Below are 21,160 nucleotides of genomic sequence, written 5' to 3'. Positions count from 1 at the left end.
CGAAGGTTATGATGAATCAACATAGGATTCCTTACTTTTTGAGCATAAAAGCTAATATCTTTGATAGGCCAATTCTAATTAATATCAATAATTTATAAAACTTGCGATCACAATAGGACTAAGTTGTTGCTCAATCTAATTTTGTCTAGATGTTGATGCAAACATCAGTTTATATGTATTGAGGATACCCTAAGGTAGACATTGAATCTATGTCTCAACTTTAAAGAGATATTATATAACAAAAAGATCAAATTATACAAGTGATTGTATTGTTAAAAGTTACAAGTTAATCAGTACTGACACTCCTTTAGTTGGTTGGTCGTGATGTCTTGTTATATGTCAATCTTGGTTTGTGCCCAAATAGATGTCTAGTCAAAAAACTCGAAATGAATCTAATCACTATTATCCTAATGAAGAGTCTATAAGTCACATACACAAAAAAGTTTATTAAACTTTGGAGACATAAGATTATCTGAGTTGAATCTAGTTTAAACCCAAGTTGAGGATTTTGAGTCTTGGAAAAGTTTTTGGGCTCAAAGTGTAAATTATTGCACTTAGAAACCAAACTGTAATAATATTGAGGTGTTTGTGTATAAAGGAAATTGCGGTTATTAAGCATTATCCAAATGGATAAAGATAAACCTGTTTGGATAAACTTGAATTGATGTACAACCGTACATGGACCATGTATGGGTGTACTCTTGGATAAGGATTATCTTATATCTTTATCCACCCAAAAGTCCAAATGAATCACGAATCATATAGGATTGGATTTAAATGATGTACCGGTGTATATTATAGATGTATGGTTGTACATGGTCTATATATAAAGAAACGTAATTTTGTAATGTTGTAATCGTTGACTCACATATAAAGTGCATGCCCATGCGTCTCAAACACCTAGTTGTGCATCACACTCCAACAAGCATTGGTGCGTTGATCAAAGCCTCCCGAAGTTTGTGTTTTATGTGGATACCAAGATGCATCGCTACTCTTGGGTTCGAGGGTGATTGTAATCAACCTTGAAGGTTGTCAAAGTGAAAAAGCCACCAAACACATGCACGGGTTCATAGAACTCCCTATGGTTGATTGCAATGTTTGTGATTTAATATTTTTAAGAGAGTGATCCTAGTTAGGGTTATGTACTGTTTGTATGTTTATTTTTAAAATTTTAAACAATGTTTTCGTTGTTGATGAATGTCGTGTAACCATAGAGCTAATGGGTTCAACGACAATTATCTTTGCCATCTCATCCTCCCCTATTCAACAAACTCACAAACAATAACGCTCTTTACTTTCACCATTCTTATTGACTTACCTTTTCTTGTTCCTATGGCCACAATTACCAAGACACATTATCCAAGTCAATCTTGTTTTTCAAAGGCAAATGGCCAGGCTACTTGCTGCCAAACCAACGCATGACTTAGCTTTCGAATTCCAGGCTCAGGGACGACTGGACCTATAACAAGAGGAATTAGAAGTTTGATCTTGCTGCTTCACAAGTGAGATGAGGAATCAGAATGTGTCATTGCTATGAAACCCATTTTCTAGGAGATATATCGGATCCTGGAGGCCATGAGAAGTTGGAAACTAAAGCCTGCACTATAATGGGCCGTTGAAAATTATTATAAGATTAAACGTAAATGGGTTAGACTTTCAGCTTAAACTTCATTGATTGAATTGGATTGAGTGGGAATAGGGGGTTGGGTGGTGACTGAGTATTCGAAATGGTATTTTTATTGTGATTGATTTTCTCAAATTAGATTTTTAGAGTGATTTAATTGTTCTGATGAAGGTGGTGGTAGTGCTACTAATGGTGATCATTGTAATATCAAAAACAATAAAACTATAGATATAAATAATAAACATAAATTTATGCATAAAAGATGACATTATTATGTGATTCGATAATTTTAAATTAAAGAGAAAATAATATCTAATTATATAGTAATATAATATCATTTGTGTATAAAATTATGTATATTATTTATGCATACAGTGCTATTCTCTTCACAATTATGTGGTTAAATGAAAAAGTTTTAAAAGATAAGAATGGGTTAAAAAATGAATACAAAAAAATAATGTTATGTGTACATACTTTTGGTATAAAATTTGTATACACAAATAATATATCATCATATGATTGATTTTTATTTTATTTTAAATTTAAAATTATTCAATTACATAATTAAATTATATACAAAAATATATACACATATTTTTATTGAATTCGAAGATTGACAGTTTTGTCTTTTCTTCTTTGCTTTTTCAGCTAAAAGAGTCAAATTTTGTATTGAAAATGTGATTTATCCATTAGGGGTGTTGGTTTTTCTATAATTCACTCAAAATCAAATTATTTATCCTTTCACCATCTCTCTAGACAAAGAATCAACACAACACAAGCTAATAAATTTCCATGAGCATTGACTCGGTACGGGGTCGTTTTGCTGTTTCATCCGGTGGACATGGATGGGGAAATATGTTGATCTTGAGGCACCAAATCTAGCCAACTACATGGTTGACCCATCTGGGAAAAACCCTTCTATCTGTTTTTCTGCCTGTGAATTCCAATTATTCCTTGTTTTGCTAAATATCGTCAAAAGTACTTTCGTCTTGATGAGGCTGTAACAAGCTCTTCAAATGAGACGAGCCTTGATGTACCGTTCCATCTGCCATTGTAGCTCGAACTATCTGCACATGCAAATGTGATAACTTCAACACAATTTTCTTACATACACTCATGTAAGCAAAACTCTTAACGGGAAAACTTCAAGAAATTATGAAAAAAGGAAAGAGAAAGCAAAAGTATAAAACTAACGCAACGCAACCTTCTCTACTTCTTCAAGGAGATGAGGGTTCTCTTTCAGGTACTGTAATGCTTTGTCTCTTCCCTGTCCCAGCCTATTTCCAAAATATAAACAGAGGAGATCACAAGCCATAGTTGCTTCAAAAGCCTGGCAACATTCAAGTGAATTTTTCAAATGAAATCTACTTTAACTAGACAAATGCATTGTTGCAACCAGTACCCAATAATTGCTGTAGTCAGTCCATTATATGAAGAAAAAGATGTCTCATATCTGGAGATAGAGTAGCAATAGGAATACAAATTTATGTCCTATGATATGCAGTCCTTTACAGATATCATTTCCTCATTCTATTGCTTAAAGAGTTCAAGAAGCTGGCCAGTAAACAACTTGCCTTTTGCACTGAAAAGAGGTTCTATCAGGATTCTCTCTGCAGATCCGTCTAATAACCATTTTTTTGCAAAAATAAGCAAGAAAGCAACAGCTTCCGCTTGATTGATTAGAAAATAAATGAGAAGCCAAAAACTACCCTGGGCTCCCAGCAAGTGAGAAGGCAAAGTGAACAGAGACTAAGTCTCATGGTTTTATTAAACAAAGCGTATCACCTATCATGATAGCTGATAGATGGGCAGCACCTAATGCATTTTCAAGGCTAGTTATATATTTAAAGGGATGAGTTAGTTTATTAAAGCTTTGGGAAGGAAGAATGAGACAGATGATCATTTTTAAGAGTCATCTGCAGAAAGAAAAACTATTCAATAACTTCAGAAATTTTCAAAAAAAGGTAGGTTGCAGTCTTATATACACTTAATGTGTAGTTTTAGTAATTCTTGGACGGTTTTACTACTTTCAGTGTTCAGATCTATAAGATCAACTTTCAAAGTTCCATTCTATTAGAATAAAGAAGAATACAGCAACTCATGCAAATCGCCATAATCTCAAAACAAATATCGGACTCAAAGAGAATTTAAAAATTTATATACCATGTCTCTAACTGAACCTTAAGATTGTTCAGTCTCTTCTTCATTCTCTGAGCTCTTGATGCATCTTTAATTGCTCCTAGACCAAACTTTCTTCACTCATGTAGTAGCTTGTTGATCCAACTTCAGCCATTCTGTGTTGATATACAACCTCAAAATCCTACATTTAAGATCCTTAAACCTTGTTTTGCCTCTAGCCATCATTCAAATACTCAAACTTAAATACCACACCTCCCCAACCCTTTTACCAGAGAGTTTAGTCATTTTCATCTCCAAAATTCAAACCTCTTTCAACCTAAGCTAAACCAGAAATATTCATAAAATCACAGATTTTCTTCCTCTTTCAAAAAAAGTTTTCTTGTTTCTTATAATGAAACAAGGTAAATGTATAATAATCATAAGCCATATAAATTGAGAAGTAAAGGAATGATTCAACTGCTAGTTCATTGTTTTAATGTGACTTTATGAAAATGCTTATATATGTAGCATGTATACATAGATTTGGACAAAGAAAATCAATAGATCAATAAATTGAATTTAGAGCATTGAAGATACAGATTAGAAATAAAATAAACAGGACTAAAATCAAAATAAAAGCAGTAAATAGGAGTTCAGAGGCCAACCTATTGTCCCCATAGCTATACCAAGCTCCCTTCCTTACCACAACATCCATCATTTCAGCACAATCCAAAACACATCCCTGTGAAGTTCTCAAATGTAAAGACAAAAAGAGTAGTTTAAATCCCCTGAAAAAAGTTTTTTATATCGCAATATGCAAGAAACTTTTAACAAAAGAACAAATACTCCACATGCTAGCAATAAGAGGTGCCAACTCCTCCAATATTTTATCCAATATTTTCTTAAATAATCACTATTAATTATATTATTATAATGATTATTATTATTATCTAATCCTAACACAATACTAACCAGTTTACTCACTCCTTCTCCAAATATGATTTCAAATTCTGCTTGCTTGTATGGCCTTGATACCTGTGACAACAAAAAATTAAGCATTTCTTTCATCTATATATATGATTAATCCCAAACATTGGTGCATTAGACAAAAATATGAAAGTTTTTTATATTCTGAAAACTAGAAGATCACGGCTGCCACATACATATCCCATACTCAAATTATAAGCACCGTAACAAAGCATACTGCAAATAAAATGATGCAAACAGACGAGGAATCTTGCAAATGTTGCATACAAAATGGTTTTAAGCAAACTCGGCCTTAAGCAACCTAGGCCATTTTGCTGATATTGGTACAAATTCAGAGTAATTAAAGAAAGACCAAAATAGTAGGAACGAAGATAAAATAATAAGAATAATAAAAAATGGTACTTGATCGTGTCAACATCTGCAATTCATTCATACAAGTAAAAATGCCAGAAAAGATAGTCTCTTTAAAAATATGTAAATTTATGTCAGTCCTTTAAATCAGGATGCAAATATTCAAACATAATGATAGCATTATGCTATACCTTACTCTTTTGCACTCTAACACGAACTCGAAGCCCAATATCCTCATCTCCTTTAACCTGCAATAATGTGAGATCTAGTAATGAGTTTGGATTTAATGAAATTAATAAACTTTAATAAATATTAAACAATCAAGTAGCTATGAACTATCATGCTTACAGATTTTATCTTCCCTGTGGAGCGTATTTCAAGACGAACTGAGGCAAAAAACTTTAGTGCAATTCCTCCACTAGTGACTTCTGGATTCCCATAATATACACCAATCTTGCAAAATGAAGATAAGTAAAACAATAAGTTAAAGAAGAAATTTACCAAATAAATATAAAGGAACAAACAAAAACAAGGGTACTAATACGAAAAAAGACTAAATGCCAATGGCTTTTCATTAGAGGAATTTGAGCATTACAGATAAGTTTGTTTAGTCCTTGGCCTTTTAATTTTATAGTTCTGTTAACTACTAATATCAAGGATACTTTAATATATTTACTGTCCGCTGGAAGTTGACTGTAACTGCTTTCTATAAATTCTTATTGTGTTATTCAATCTTGAATCTGGTCTATAGGTGATTCGTGATACATAATATTGGTAACAGTTCCTAAATGCAGTGGCATTAGAAATTATTCAACAGCACACTCGACATATTATCTTATATGCATATTATTATTCAGAGTTAATTTATTGTATTGAATTCAATGAGATTTCAAATGGTGAAACTGAATTTGAGCTCTTGGGTAAGAATCCCACAACAGTATCTAAGCTCTAACACTCCAATTTATCAAAATCACAAAAAGAGATTTCTCTCCAAGTTGTCCTGCATCACATATAAATCATAAGTACCTTGTATCTGATCTGATTAAGAAAAATAAGAGTACAACCAGCTTTAGAGGCATTTCCTGACATTTTACGTAAAGCTTGGCTCATAAGGCGAGCTTGCAGTCCCATTTGCTGCATCCCGATCTCACCCTATGTAACAAGAGTGAAACTATAAAGCATTAAAATCAGGATAAGATCCCACTATTTCAGTACCAAAACAAAAGTTAGTTTTAATGGGAGAAAAAAAATATTATAACATACTTCAATCTCTGCCCTTGGAGTAAGAGCAGATACAGAATCAACACAAATAAGATCAATGGCACCAGATCTGCACATACGATCTGCAACTGTGAAAGGAAAACTGAATTTACTCAATCACTTTATGTTTGGTGAGTTTTTTTATGAGTAACAAATCCCTTAAGCATCACTTTTGTTGAAGTCAGTATTGCATAGATCATTACATAAATACTGAATCTATCAGATACAAAACCTCATGGAAAGTATGATGTATTACTTTCTAGTGCCATCTCTCCATTATCCGGTTGGCAAACAATCAAATTTTCTACATCAACACCCAATGCTTTGGAATAAGCAGGATCAAAAGCATGCTCTGCATCCACAAGCATTGCATTGCCTCCAAGCTTCTGCATAATTAACATAGAAAAACTGCAAGTTGGCCTCAAGAGACATACAACAATGTGAGAATTTTCAGGCACTACCAAGAATTCAAAATTACAGAATAGGACCAGAAAAATAAAAACCTGCACTTCTGCGATTGCATGGAGTGCAACAGTGGTCTTACCACTACTTTCTGGTCCAAATATCTGCAAAGAAAGATTGCATTTGATATCAGATTATCTTTAATAGAATTAAACAAGAAGAAGAATAAACTTAAGATAACATTGTATTTTACAGAGTACACAAAGTCATCGTAAATACTAAACCATCCACTAATGCCAGAAGTTGACATAATAAGCAGGAGATAGCAATAGGAGAGGAAATATACAGAGCAGGCAACCATAGAGTGACACTTGGGAATTGTGTCAAAATGCATCTTGACTCAATAAAATTACAAAAATATGGCAAAGAAACAAACTAACTATCAGATATGCCAACTATTTTTGAAACCATCATTACTCAATTAATTAAAGGAGGATAGATCAGTTGGCACTGCTGGGAAAATTGTAATTGCTCATATATTCCTTAATACCATGTTCAAAAGCATGTCCATGAAAAACCTAATTAACTATCACATGTGCATCTCACTGTGTTGTAAAAAAAAAAAAAATGCTTCTCTGCACCGTGGAATGTTTAAAACAACAAATCAAAGGACAATAGAAGCACTTATAAGAAGCACAAAGACATAATACCTCTACAATTCTTCCTTTAGGAAGTCCACCACCTAAGGCCAAATCTAGTGTTAAACAGCCACTGGGAAATGTTTCCCTGCAAAGGATAAAAGAAGGTACTAAATCAAGTCAAGCTTATCATAAGTTGTAAAGTTGCTGACAAGCAATACCTCCAGGTAATACAGGGTTAACTAATGACAATCAGGAAATACAGTATTCATCGTTCATTTTTGCTTCCCTACTTTCACACCAGACATTTAACACAGTGAATCGGGAATAATGTAACGAAGGGGAAAAAATGTACAAAATAAAGATTATTGGAGAAAACATACACAAGGGCACCACCAGCACTACCCAATCTTGTAACACTTCCTTTTCCAAATGAGCTATTTATGTCATTCATTGCAGCTTCCAGTGCTTTTTGCTGGAACAGATATAACAGTATCATGATAAACTCGTAACTTTGCCAAGTACACATTTCATTTAGAATCCAGCAGAAAAAGTCATAATTGAACTCCCCATTCCATATAGATGGTATCAGAAATGAATAGCAGAACAACAAACCATAATGAGTGTGCATTGCATTATCAAAAATAAACCAAAGAGTAATGCCATGGGCTTCTGAACTGAGATAGCCTCTTATATCATTCAGGAGCTGGCCTCTCTACCGATGGTAGCTTTTGATGAAGTATTTCAAGTAATGAAACAAGATCAAACAGTCAGAGAAAAGGAGAAAAAAGTCTCCATTGGTAAAGTAAATGAATGTAACCCACAAAACCAGACAATTTTATTCTCATCAGCTCATGTTGGGAATTTAAGCTCTGCTAAGCAACACAACAAGTTCACATAAGCCTCTTCCTTGGCATATACACAATACAAAACCTTTAAAACTTCACAAGAATGATTTAAACAACATATCCATCATTGCAACCCAAGAAAAGCCAAATCAACCCAAAAAAAAAAAAAGTCACTAGCCTCTTTCTTCCGAAACTTGAGTTCACTAAAGGGTTCACGATTTCTAGATTCTAAAAAAATGCCAAAATAACATTTTATATTCATAATAACCTTCTTAATAAATAATCGAAGTATAGAATAATAGTATTCACATTTTGAAATTTCAAGCATGTCCATAACCAACTCAACAAGCATCGGTTTCAATTCTATTTCAAAATATCTATCAGCTCTAAACTGCTTTAAAAGATTCTAACTTTCAACTAGAGTAGTTCAATATATGGCTGAAAGAAATCATAAAGAATATAAATAAAAAAATTTTTAATTTTTACACTAAATTCAAAAATCCAATAAAAATTAGTAGTTACCCTGTCGAGGAAGCGAGAGTCTGAGTCAGAAGATAAAGCGCCATTAACTTTGCCGTCAAATTCACAATAAATCGTTTTGGCTCGTTTCTTTGTAGCTGCCATCTTTGACACTATGCAAAAGCGTGAAAGTGAAGACTGGCATTGAAGAGAGCATGAAGTAATGGACAACGGAGATGGTAAACAGTGACGGTGAAGTCTGACGTTGAGAGACTCCATAACAATGAATGAAACAACGAGCTGCCTAGTTTGAAGACACGAGAAGGAAGAAGAGAAGGAGCCTCAGTTGGGCCAGGCTGAAATCTGGGCGTTACGCCTATTGGGCTTTGGGAGTTGCTTAAAATGTTAGGCCCTTTTTTATCTTGAGATGCCATTTAACTCTATAAGCAATCTTATGTATATCTATTTTTAACACACAATTCGTATATATAGAAAATATATTATTTAGTGATTGAGTATTTTTTATATTTAATTTAAAGTCATTCAATCACATGATGAGATATCATTTGTGTGCATATATTGTATACTAAAAGTAAGTACACATAATTTTATTATAAATTTATTTCTTTGTTCATAAAGTCAGGGAGTTTTGTAGTGTTTTAATTTGAGGAGCAATATTAGGTATACTTATAATGAGTGCTGATTTAAGTATTAATAATGATGTATCTTAATATAATGGATTTTATTTTATTCATAATTTAAAATCATTCAATTCTATGGTGAAATATTTTCATCGATACTCAAATTGATACTCATTATTAGTGTACATAATTTTTATTGATATTTGAGTATTGATGCGAAACAAGTGATATTTTAATAACAAACATTGATAAACTTGATAAAAATTGTTATGATTCAAATCGAATTATATGAGAAATAACAATGGAGAGTTATTCCTCATTTCTTACCTTACTTTATGGTTTTAAAAATGATCTCACGGAAACAAAATCGAAAATGGAGAGTTTTCCTTCTCCATTTCTTGTCTAGACTATTGGTTTTTTTATCTCAACTTTTTGGCTTTAAAAGTTGGAAAATTGAAATTTTTACTTTTTTTTTTAACCGCATATACATATATAGCACCTATCTCGAAGCTTAAACAAAAATACCACAAAAGTATTTCATTTTCTCAAAATACCCCCTTGATGCAACTCCTGTATGTAGAAAGAGAGAATCTCTTTCTTCAGCCTTCCAATGAGGAAGGAATCTCTGTAGTATAGAAAAAATGATTTTTCAATAGAGAACACATGTGATTGAACAATAACACCCATAAGAAAACTATTATAAAAGATTCAAATTGGACACAAGGGAGGAGAGACGAAAATTGGTAGATTTATTTAGAGAATTAACATTTGTTGCAAAGATTTCACAACAATATAATCTACATTCAGGTAAGTCTTGATTCATGCTCAAATATTATGTGTTTTCTTTATGAATAATTAAAAATCAAATAATGTATGGTAGATTTATGTTCATGACTTTATGTGAAATTAAATTTTGTTGTGATTTCATGTTGTTAGATTGTTTAATGTTGTTATTTTATATTGTTTTCATTGTTTAGAGTTGTTATAATGTTGTATTAATGGTTAAAAAATAAAAAAATTCTGGTCTAAAAAATTTTTAGACGAAGAACGAGTTTGGCGACGCCAAGCTAAGTTAGTGTCGCCAACCCCCAGCATTGTTTTTTCTCCTTCCATTCCATTCAATTTCATGTTGTTTAATGCTATTATTTCATGTTATTTTAATTATTTAATATTGCATTGATGATTATAGAATACAAAAAGTTTTTGAAAGCTATTGTTCTTTTCTGAAAGTTACTGTTCATCAATAATTACTATCTGTAGTATATAAACTTTACCTAGGCATTGGTGTTATTATATTTTTAGGGTTATTCCTAGTCAAGATGGAAAAAACTGCATTTAAAATTCGCTACAAAAGCCAGTAAATTGAAGGTGATGACAATGTGACAAGATATATTGGTGGGAATGAGAGAGGGATGTGTATTGGCACAAGTGTTGATTTTGAAGGATTCATTGCAAGAATAAGCTATCGTCTGAGACTCGATCGAAGTCAATCAAATGTGCGCGTATTTACCTTAGGTGACATTAGTCCAATGGAGATCGTAGACGATGATGATGTGGAGTTTTTGATGGTTGTAACAAGAAATTTACAAGGATACCATAAACTTTATGTTATCGAGAGTCCAATTGGTGGAAGGTACAATCAACAAGTCGCAGATATTAATGAGGAAGAAAGAGAAAATTATCCCATAGATGAGTGGGCACATCTACAAAGTTTCCAAGAGTGTGGTGGGAATTATGGTGTTAATGATGATAATGACGATAATATGGATGAGGATTACTAAGTAGAAGATAATGAGGATGAGGACGATGATGATGAATTCTCAAGGTTTGATGATGACATATATGGTATTTCGAGTCAAGACATTAGTAGAAGTCAAGGTGATGCTTGTAATGAGGGAGCTGAATGTAGTAAGAGATGTCATGACTTTATGAATATTAGAGCATATCCAAGTCACATCCATAATCCAATCCATTTTAATGGGTTCTTGAGCCTACCGTTGATGTTGAAAATTCAGGTATTAGAAGTCGGCAACACAAAGGGCCAACCATTTACAAGTGATGGGTTTTTATAATTCGAAGGCAGAACTAAAAGCATTATTTTGAATATATGCCTTGGAGATAAGAATTCAATGAAAGGTTGGTCACTCTGATATTACACGGTATGAGCTTATATGCTTACAACCACATTGCAAATGGTTGTCATGAGCAACAATAGAGCAAGATGGAGATTATTGGGTTTTACGACATATGGACGAGATACACACTTGTCCGCAGGATCAAATATTGCCACACCATAGACAAATTGGTGCAGAATTGTTAGGGAATATACTTAAGTCAATGTTTGTGATTGATCGCATTTGTCAACCGAAAGAAATTATTTCAAACATGGCAGATAGGCATAAAATTGACACATCCTGCACGCAAGCATGGCGTGCCAAAACCTATGCAATAAATACATTATGAGGATCTTCGAAAGAGTCTTTTGGTCTATTACATGAGTATTGTCATAATTTGGAGCTTAAAAACCCATAAACCATGACACGTATTGATATTGACCTAGAAATAGGTTTAAGTTTTTCTTCATGTGTATGAATTGTTTAATAAGAGGGTTCCAACAATTTTGTTGCCCAGTGATATGCATTGATGCTTTACACTTAAAGGGAAAGTATCTTGGGTCTCTTTTCATTATTGCTGCGAAAGATGGTAATAATCAAATTTACTCTCTCGCATTCGGTATTGGGCACAAGGAGGGAATAGATACATGGATGCCCTTTTTGACATACCTTCGCATGTGCATTGGTGATTTGTCGAATTTGGCCATTATTTCTGATCGCCATCATTCAATAATTGTGTTGGTTGCGAACGTAATGCATCATGCCTATCATGGGTTTTGCAATTATCATATAAGGGGTAGCATGCATTCGCAGTTCAAAAATACTAAACATATTGAAGGATTATTTTGGAAAGCCACTAAGACATATCAGCTAAGGGACTTTCAAGTTGCTATGAGTAGAATTACTAGAGTAAATCCTACTACAGCAGCCTATTTGACCGACATTGGGTATGAAAGATGGGTCGTGCCCACTTCGGAGGATAGCGGTACAATATTATAACTACCAATATTGCGGAGTCTTTCAATGCCTTGACGCGGATTGCTCGTGCTTTGCCTATCACCATATTAGTTGAGTTTCTTTGAAACATAATGTAACACTGGTTTTTCAATAGGCGAAACATGGCTGATACGTATGCCTAAAATTTTAATGATGTTTCTTTGTTTTTTCATTGCAATTATTAATTGTTTTTTTACAGGTGAGAGATCTCACTCGTTAACACCTGGGCTGAGGACAAGCTTGCTCGACATATGTTCAAATCTACCTATATGATTGTTAAACTGATCAACCTCCAACAATATGAAGTTCATGATAAACGATAACAGATGTTCATAGTGAATCTTCTATATCGAACGTGTGATTATGGGAAATTCTAACTTTCCCAAATTTTTGTGCGCACGTTACAGCTAGGGCTGGATTCGAGGCAAGCTTTTTCGGGCTCGAAACGAGCTTAGCTCGAACGAGCCCGAAACGAGCCTGTTATAAGCGAACGCGAACACGAACACGAGTCGAAGCAACAACCAAAAAACGAACCCGAGCCCGAACCCGAACAGGGGAGTGCTCGGCTCGACTGGCTCGGCGAGCCAAGTTAAGCTCGTTATTAATATTGTTGGCTAGAGACCTGGAGCCTGGCGGTATTTATTATATTTGGCTTATTCTATGTTGACTTTGATTTGCTTTGCTGGCTGGCTCCTATTAAAAGAAAAAAACGTTGTCGTATTGGCTGTTGGAAACAATTAAAGAAATTAAAGCAGCAAACCTAATATTTTTTCTGCTGCTCTTCATTCTTCTCTGCCAAGAATATTTAGCCAAAACTAAAATACGCCGACAACAAGGTTTTCCATTCCACCTTTCTTCTCTGCTATTCTTCTCTACTGTTCATCCGCCGACAAGGTTTTCCACCTTTCTTCTCTGTTGTTCAGCTGCCGCCGACAAGGTTTTCCATCTTTCTTCTTTGTTGTTCAGCCGCCGACAAGGTTTTCCACCTTTCTTCTCTGCTGCTCTATTTAATTATTTATCAAACAAGAGTAATTTACATTCTGATGCGTCCTAGAAAACAGGTTAGGCTTGCTAGATTTCGAACCGACTTTAAGTCATATAATTATTTTATTATTCCTTAAAAATGCATGACGATAATAAGTTTTATTTTTTATTGATTTTTTAAAGTTTTATTTATATAAATTAATGGCTTAGGAATTAATTGGAGATGAATTTATGAAAGACAAATTAACTAGAGAGTAATTTACAGAAGCACATATAAACCTTGGGAATTTGCTTTTTTCTTTTTTTAACATTTGGGTTTTTTTTTTCTTTTTTTATTTATATAAATTAATGGCTTAGGAATTAATTGGAGATGAATTTATGAAAGGCAGATTAACTAGAGAGTAATTTACAGAAGCACATATAAACCTTGGGAATTTGCTTTTTTCTTTTTCTAACATTTGGGTTTTTTTTTTATTTATATAAATTAATGGCTTAGGAATTAATTGGAGATGAATTTATGAAAGGCAAATTAACTGGAGAGTAATTTACAGAAGCACATACAAACCTTGGGAATTTGATTGTTTCTTTTTTTTACATTTGGTTGTTAGTAATACAACAAAATCAAATATATATATATATATATATATATATATATATATACACACACACACACACACACACACATCAAAAACAAAATGTAATTGATCTTATTCACTTTACATTTCTATATTCACTATACAGCAAGGATTAAATGAAGTTTATTGCTCAACATGCCAAATTCCTTGCAAATTTAATTTATCTTAGCTCAATTGAACTTCTTATGGTACTCATTATATTATTCATTGTGATATAATTGTTTTTGCTATTAAATTATCTATGTCTTGAATGTAGATGCACCAAAAAAATATTAGTCGAGGTTCCTCTTATTTATCAACTACAACTGGAAAGAAACGTTCCCGTTCATCAAGGTCGGTAAAAAGGAAGGGAATAGCAATTCAGGGATCTTATATGCGTGATTCTATTGAGAATCAAGAAGTAGAAACTACATTTATAGAAGATTATGAAAAGTCTGAAGAAGATGTTGGTGAGCGGGAAGATATAATGTCTGAAGGAAAATCTAGCTCACCTAGTCCTCCAGTTATCCCGCCTAGCAAGAAAAAAAAGACCTCTGTTGTTTGGGAGTGTTTTCCTGAAGACATGATTATAACAGTAGGGGATGTACGATTTGTTGTATGTAAGTTTTATAATAAAAGGTTAAAACTACAGAAAACACATTCAACAACACACCTTTGTCGTCATATGGGACAATGTGTCGAGCGAAAAAAGGCAATGGGGAAACAGAGTTCTTCGAAGGGACAAATGTTGTTGAACTTTCAACCAATAGAAGAAAATTGCCCAGGCCTCCTCACTCCACCCATTGTGAGATCGAATGCAAAGTATAATCACGATATGGTATGTTTTAAATATTTAAGTAACTTGTTTGGTTATTTTCTATTGATTTCATACTAATTTTTGTTAAAATAATTAACTATTATCGTGATTCAATATGCAGATCCGTGAGGCATTAGCTCACATGATTCTGATTGATGAATTGCCATTCTCCTTTGTTGAACATATTGGCTTTAATTATTTTTGTAGTATTCTACAACCATTATATGAGAGAATAGGCAGAAAACAAGTAAAATCTGACTGTGATCGAGTTGTACAAGCTGAAGCCAAACAATTGAAGAAATTTTTTAAAGAGTTAAGAAAGATAAGTGTGACAACTGATTTATGGAAGTCAGATGCACAAAACATTGAATATATGGTTATAACTGCACATTGGGTGGATCAAGAATGGACATTAAATAAACGCATAATCAGCTTTGTCCATGTGCCTCCTCCAAGAAATGGGGAAACTATTGCGTAGGCTTTGTACAATTGCTTCGAAGATTGGGGTATTCAGAATAAGGTAAGGTGAAATTTGTTTATTTTGCTTATCAATGAAAAATGACAACACTTAAATTTATATGTGTCTTAATGCTATGTTAACAGGTGTTCACTATCACTGTAGACAATGCATCAATGAATGACAAGTGTATCAAATCATTGAAGAAAGATTTTAAGATGGATAGATCTCTAGTTTCTGGAGGAAATTTATTTCACATTAGATGCACGGCTCATATCATCAATCCTCTTGTTCAAGATGGTATTAATGAAATTAAGGATATTATTGATAAAGTAAGGGACAGTGTGAAATATGTGCGTGCAAGTGAGGTTAGACAACGAGACTTTGCAAGCACTGCTAAAATTTGTGGGATTAAAGAAAGGAAATTGGTCTTGGATTGTCCCACTAGATGGAATAGCACATATAATATGTTGAATGTGGCATTGATATTTCGAGAAGTATGGCCGCGATACGGAGCTAAAGATGGAAACTATTTGCAGTATTTACCAAATGAGATTGAATGGAAAAAATTGGCTAGAGTTTGTGACTTTTTGAGAGTTTTTAATAATGTAAGTAAGACTGTATCAGGAACTGACTATCCAACAGCTAACTTGTATTTTATGGAGGTTTTCAAAGTAAAAAAGTTGTTAAAGGATAAAGAATTTGATCCTGTTGTGGCCTCAATGGTTAGATCGATGATAGTAAAGTTTGACAAATATTGGGGAGAGGTTAACCTACTCATGGCAGTTGCAATCGTTATGGATCCAAGGTAATTATCTTGATTATTAATATATTGTTATTATTAATGATCTAAGTAAATTTTTTGTTATTGTAGGTATAAATTAGAGTTTATAAAGTTTGCTTATCCCATTTTATATGGGGAATATGATGCGGAGATTGAGCTTGACAACCTACGCCATACATTGGAAGAGTTATATCATGAGTATGTGAAACTTTTATCAACAGACAACACATCCCTCGCCCCTATATCACAGATGGAATCATCTACCTCAGGTATATAATTTCATTATATATTAATATTAATTGTCATATCATAATTCTTAAAGTTTTAGATTAATTTATAATCACATGTTTTTAATAAAAAAATATTGTAGGAATACATTCCAGTTTCATATCTTCACATGGAATGATAGATGATTCTAATATTGTGTTGCAATGGCAAGCACACCGTAAGAAAAGTCAAGCTGAAGCCGCCGAAAAGTCAGAGTTGACAATGTACCTCGAATCCGATATCTTTGAGTTTGAGACATCAGAGGGTGCAAAGACAAAAAAATTTAATGTACTTCATTGGTGGTCTTTTAATCAAACCAAGTTTCCAATCTTGTCACGTATGGCAGCTGAGATTCTTGCAGTTCCGATCTCTACTGTTGCTTCAGAAAGTACTTTTAGTGCTGGGGGTAGAGTGATTGACTCATATAGGGCATCTCTAGCACCAAAAACTGTAAGTATGCTTATGTGTGGAGGTGATTGGATTCGAGCCAAACATCGAGTGAAAAAATCAATACAGGTATAACTTTAACTTCATATACTTATTTATTTATGACTTTTACAATCGATTTAATAAACGATGTGATGTGTTTTCTTGAAGATTGAGGACGAAGAGACTGAGGTTGACATATTGCTAGACATTTAAACAGTCACGTATCGGAGGTAATGCAATGTTCTCATACAAATAAGAGATTTCTGCCATATATAAATGGAGATATATGTATTGTAGTTGGAGAGCAGCAACTTATATATATATATATATATATATATATATATATATATATATATATATATATAGAGATTTCTTTTCTCCCCACCTTTATATATTTTTTTTGGCCAGAAGTATGATATTTTGTTCTAATAAATGGTCAAGCTCTTGTGAACTTGGCTCTGACTCTCTGCTGTCACATCATCCAATTTAATTTTTTGTAACCACATAATAATTAACTTGAAAGAATTCTTTAATAGAGCATAAAGTGTGTCAGTGTGTTCTTGGTGAAAACTCTATAAAATATAATAATAAGCTGCAAAATGTAAAGAGCCTGAGTGTTTAAGGCTGTCTGTAACAAAAATTTGGATTTATGGCTTGGAATTTTTATAGTTTATGTTCACTTATGATTTTATGTTTGCTCTATCCCGTGGTAGCTAAGACAATTAATTTCTGAATTTTCCAATATATGTTATGATGCTAGCGGCTAAGTTTGACATTATTTTTTTTAATTTGTATTGCAGACTCATGCCCTTGCTGAGTATATAGCTCAGGTGAGAATTTATTTGAATCTCCTTACTTTCCTTGGTATATTTTGTTTATATCTGAGTAGTTCTTATTTTATTTATTATTGCTTTGAGTTGCTAAGTTTGAAAATAAAATTCTGCTTTTAGAAATAAAACGACAATTATTAAAATACTGCAAACAGTGTTATTATTATTATTTTTTTTTTTGCGGATGTTTATAAAGTGTACTCAGATTATCAAAATTTTGTTGATTGAAGGAGGAAATGGATCGGAAGTCTGGATATTGGTGGTCACTTGACAGTAAATATATTACACTCATTCTATTTTTTTGTTTCACTGAAAATATTTGCTCCTATTATAAATTTATATGTATTTTAACTGCTGACGAGCTTAGAATACGAGCCCAAACCCGAGCCGAGCGAACCCGAGCTATTAGAGACGAGCCCGAGTTAGGTGTAAGCCGAGCACGAACACTTAAATTATAAAGCAAGCCGAACATGAACATAAGTTTTGACGAGCTCGGCGAGCCCGAAGCGAGCTGAAAACCGAGCTGATTAAAAACGAGCCGAAAACGAGCTAAACAGTGTTCGGGCTCGGCTCGGCTCGTATCCACCCCTAGTTACAGCTATTGCAAGGTATAATAACCTGTTAGACTGTGTCGATTGGGTCAATACATATTACTCTACTGAATATTTACGTAGGGTGTATGGAGAAGATATTAATCCACTAGGGGATCAATCGACTTGGGCACCATCAAATATGCTTGTGATTTATCCTCCAATGATGGAACAATGACGGTCTGGTCGGCCTTCCAACCATGTAAGAAGACCTTCACAAGAAAAAAAAGTTTGATAACAAAACTGCAGTTGATGTCATTAACCTGGCCATACTCGCTTGAATTGTCCAAGCCCAGCTCCAATGCGCGTGGATGGGTCGTCCCACATATCAAGAAGCGAATGAGGATGAGATAATTGAACTTACAATGCAACCCATATGGTCGAATAGGTAATCATAGTTAATTTATGATCGCGTCTGATATTGTAATTTTAATTGTGTATATATTTGATTTTTTATTATATCACATTATGTATTTTGTATTAACATATTTTATTAATTTGTTTCATTTCGTGAATAATTATTAAGGAATCATTCAAAAGGAATTATGATTAATAAATACAAATACATCACTGAGACAATAATAAAATACATCATCAAAGCAATAACAAAATGAAATCCAATTCATATGCCACGCCTTAATCGAAATCTTCGAAACCTACATATTCACCAAACAATTGACTTTAATAAGTTCGACGAATTAAGTAAGGTCTGTTATCAATTTTACAAACCATAAATACTTACCGAGGGCCCTCTCATGAAATATGGTAGTGGCAACGCGCAATCTTAGTCTCCTAGAATCTTTTGATGTGAAATTGAATGGACAATCTAGTGCAAGGTATTCCATAAACATAAGTGAAAAAATGTCGCAGTCCCCGCTTGCTACATCTTGTTTTGGGACTTCACGAACACACTTGTATTGTAACTTTTGTGGAGTATTTGGTGGGTGAATTCTCTTTGATGTATAACAATTACTCGCCTTCATTAGGTGTGTCAGTGTCCTATATGGCATCATCAACTTCTTCATCCTCTCTAAACTAGTGGTATATTAGGCAGAATCGTATGTATACAACTTCTAATCATTGATATCCAAAACGCCACACACCTAATATTGGTTGTTGAAGTTCAATGGAATGAATATCTGTCAACCAATAAAGAGAAATAAGTATAGTTACCATTAACTGTATATCGTCAACAACTTATAGTTGTAAACGACATTGTCAACACTATTCCACGGCCGAAAGAATTCAACGAATTGTAGGCGTAAGACGCCATTAATTTGATCTAGGAAAAATGATGGCCACTCCATATTTTCACCCAACCATTTGAACTCATCGTAGCATTATAGGAGAAGTGCTACAAAATAGGTCAAAACAATCGTCCAGTTAACATCTAGAAAAGATTTGCAAAGTATTCCTATGAAGACTTTGATGTGCTGTGTATACAAATAAGCAAGACCGTAAGTTGACAGTGATACCCAATATGAACGAATACAAAGGAATGGTGCATACCGTATTTTCTAACCATTGACCCTGATTAGCAATTTGGGCCCACCAGAGTTTGCTAACATATGTTGTCATTCCAAATGGTCCCTCGAGGAAGACACGTCGGCTGTCAATATCTGGTGCACGACGGTACCACAATAAGAACTCATTATAATCCCTAGCCAATCGCGAGTTAAGTATGGGTTGTTTGCTCTTTTTGGCTTTCATTGGATCTGTGAATGGACTGACCAACTATTTTCCTTTTCATAGCACACGACCAAATGCTGACATTTTTTTTGTTGTCATTGGCTTTTAAGTAGTTGTAATTCGGGTTTGCTCTTCTTATTGAACATCATCGTCTAATGAGTCATCCAACTGAAAAAAAAAAATTTATAATTATTATTATATCATAAAACAACTAAATGAGAAAAAAAAATATAGTTGGGAATAACTTCAACTGATCCTGATGTTTGAGTATAAGAATCCTCAAGTCTTGTCATTTGGTTATTTAACGAGGATTGGAGTTCTTGTATCTTCCTTCGAAGCATCGATATTTGTTGTTGCCATTACTCCTGCATCTCCCCATGGAACATTGATATTTGTTGTTGTCATTGATCTTGTATCTCTCCACAGAATATCAATATTTGTTGTTACCATTGATCTTACATCTCTCTATGGAACATCGACTGCTATTGCTCCTACATATACCCACGAAACATCGATGCCTGTTATTCTCACTCCTTGCGCATCATGACAGTGTGTTGGTCTAACTGTTGTTGCATCTGAGAACAGATGCCTCTTCCATGTTCCATTAAAATCTGCTGAAAACGGTCATATGAGACACCACTGTATGATGTCCCATGAACTGAGTGTTTTGTGGGCTCGTCCTTCTGGTATTCTCGAGGATGGGAAGCGTCAGAGGTAGACCTTTATGGAAGGGATACACGTATATTAGCATAGGACCTATATGACTCTCGTAACTATACAGGACAAGGGGATAACCTCCATGAAGGAGATGTTTGTCTCGCACGAGACGTCCCTGAAACATGAGGAGGGAAATCTTGTACTAGTAGGGATGCCATAGGGACAAAAGGGACTTGGGACCTAGCAGCGGATGACTGTGAAGACCCTTAAGAGGCTATCTGGAAAGGAACATGACGAATCGACTGGGCATTGTCATTATCGTCAGAATTTGATGATGCTGATGAAGCTTGTTTTCCCATAAACTCCAGAGCCCGGAGGTACCACTCAGAGTTACGTTCGGTCTCAATCGGACATAATGCCACTGTAATCCCTTCTTGAAACATGATGAAAGAAATCTATAAAAATGAATAAAATAATGAAGTGAAAAATGAATAATAAAACGTAAATCAGCCATTGAGCAACTTACTGGAGGAGTGTTCCAAAGTTTCGATATGTCATCCCAAGTCGGTAATACATTTGTCTTCCACTTCAAGATACGAAGGAT

The 21,160-nt window shown here is 33.9% G+C and overlaps 1 protein-coding gene and 1 long non-coding RNA gene across 5 annotated transcripts; one reads left to right on the top strand and one right to left on the bottom strand.

Annotated features, from left to right (window-relative positions):
- Positions 1-2,286: 2,286 nt before the first annotated feature.
- On the bottom strand, positions 2,287-9,010 carry LOC123202404 (DNA repair protein recA homolog 1, chloroplastic-like). 4 transcript variants are annotated; one of them, XM_044618331.1, is made up of 13 exons: positions 8,751-9,010; positions 7,764-7,855; positions 7,453-7,528; positions 6,844-6,906; positions 6,597-6,726; positions 6,344-6,429; positions 6,107-6,232; positions 5,429-5,533; positions 5,272-5,328; positions 4,715-4,777; positions 4,408-4,484; positions 2,819-2,954; positions 2,287-2,691 (listed from the first exon to the last, which is right to left on the bottom strand). In XM_044618331.1, the coding sequence occupies exons 1-12, from the start codon at positions 8,964-8,966 to the stop codon at positions 2,864-2,866; spliced, it is 1,182 nt and encodes a 393-aa protein (XP_044474266.1). In that variant the 5' UTR covers positions 8,967-9,010; the 3' UTR covers positions 2,287-2,691; positions 2,819-2,863. The 4 variants fall into 4 exon arrangements, with proteins under 4 accessions (XP_044474266.1, XP_044474264.1, XP_044474263.1 ...); XM_044618329.1 differs by having other exon boundaries at positions 2,829-2,954; positions 8,751-9,009; XM_044618328.1 differs by having other exon boundaries at positions 2,819-2,901; positions 8,751-9,009.
- A 4,350-nt stretch (positions 9,011-13,360) lies between these two features.
- Positions 13,361-18,049, top strand: LOC123201365. Its single transcript, XR_006498810.1, has 3 exons — positions 13,361-13,415; positions 17,851-17,893; positions 17,988-18,049. It is a non-coding gene; the product is annotated as an uncharacterized LOC123201365 (long non-coding RNA).
- The last annotated feature ends 3,111 nt before the right edge of the window (positions 18,050-21,160 follow it).

This window comes from Mangifera indica, chromosome 18 (genome assembly GCF_011075055.1).
Source record: "Mangifera indica cultivar Alphonso chromosome 18, CATAS_Mindica_2.1, whole genome shotgun sequence".
Classification (NCBI taxonomy): domain Eukaryota; kingdom Viridiplantae; phylum Streptophyta; class Magnoliopsida; order Sapindales; family Anacardiaceae; genus Mangifera; species Mangifera indica.
The sequence above is the reverse complement of the archived record's forward strand: the minus strand, read 5'-3'. Positions and strand labels throughout refer to the sequence as shown.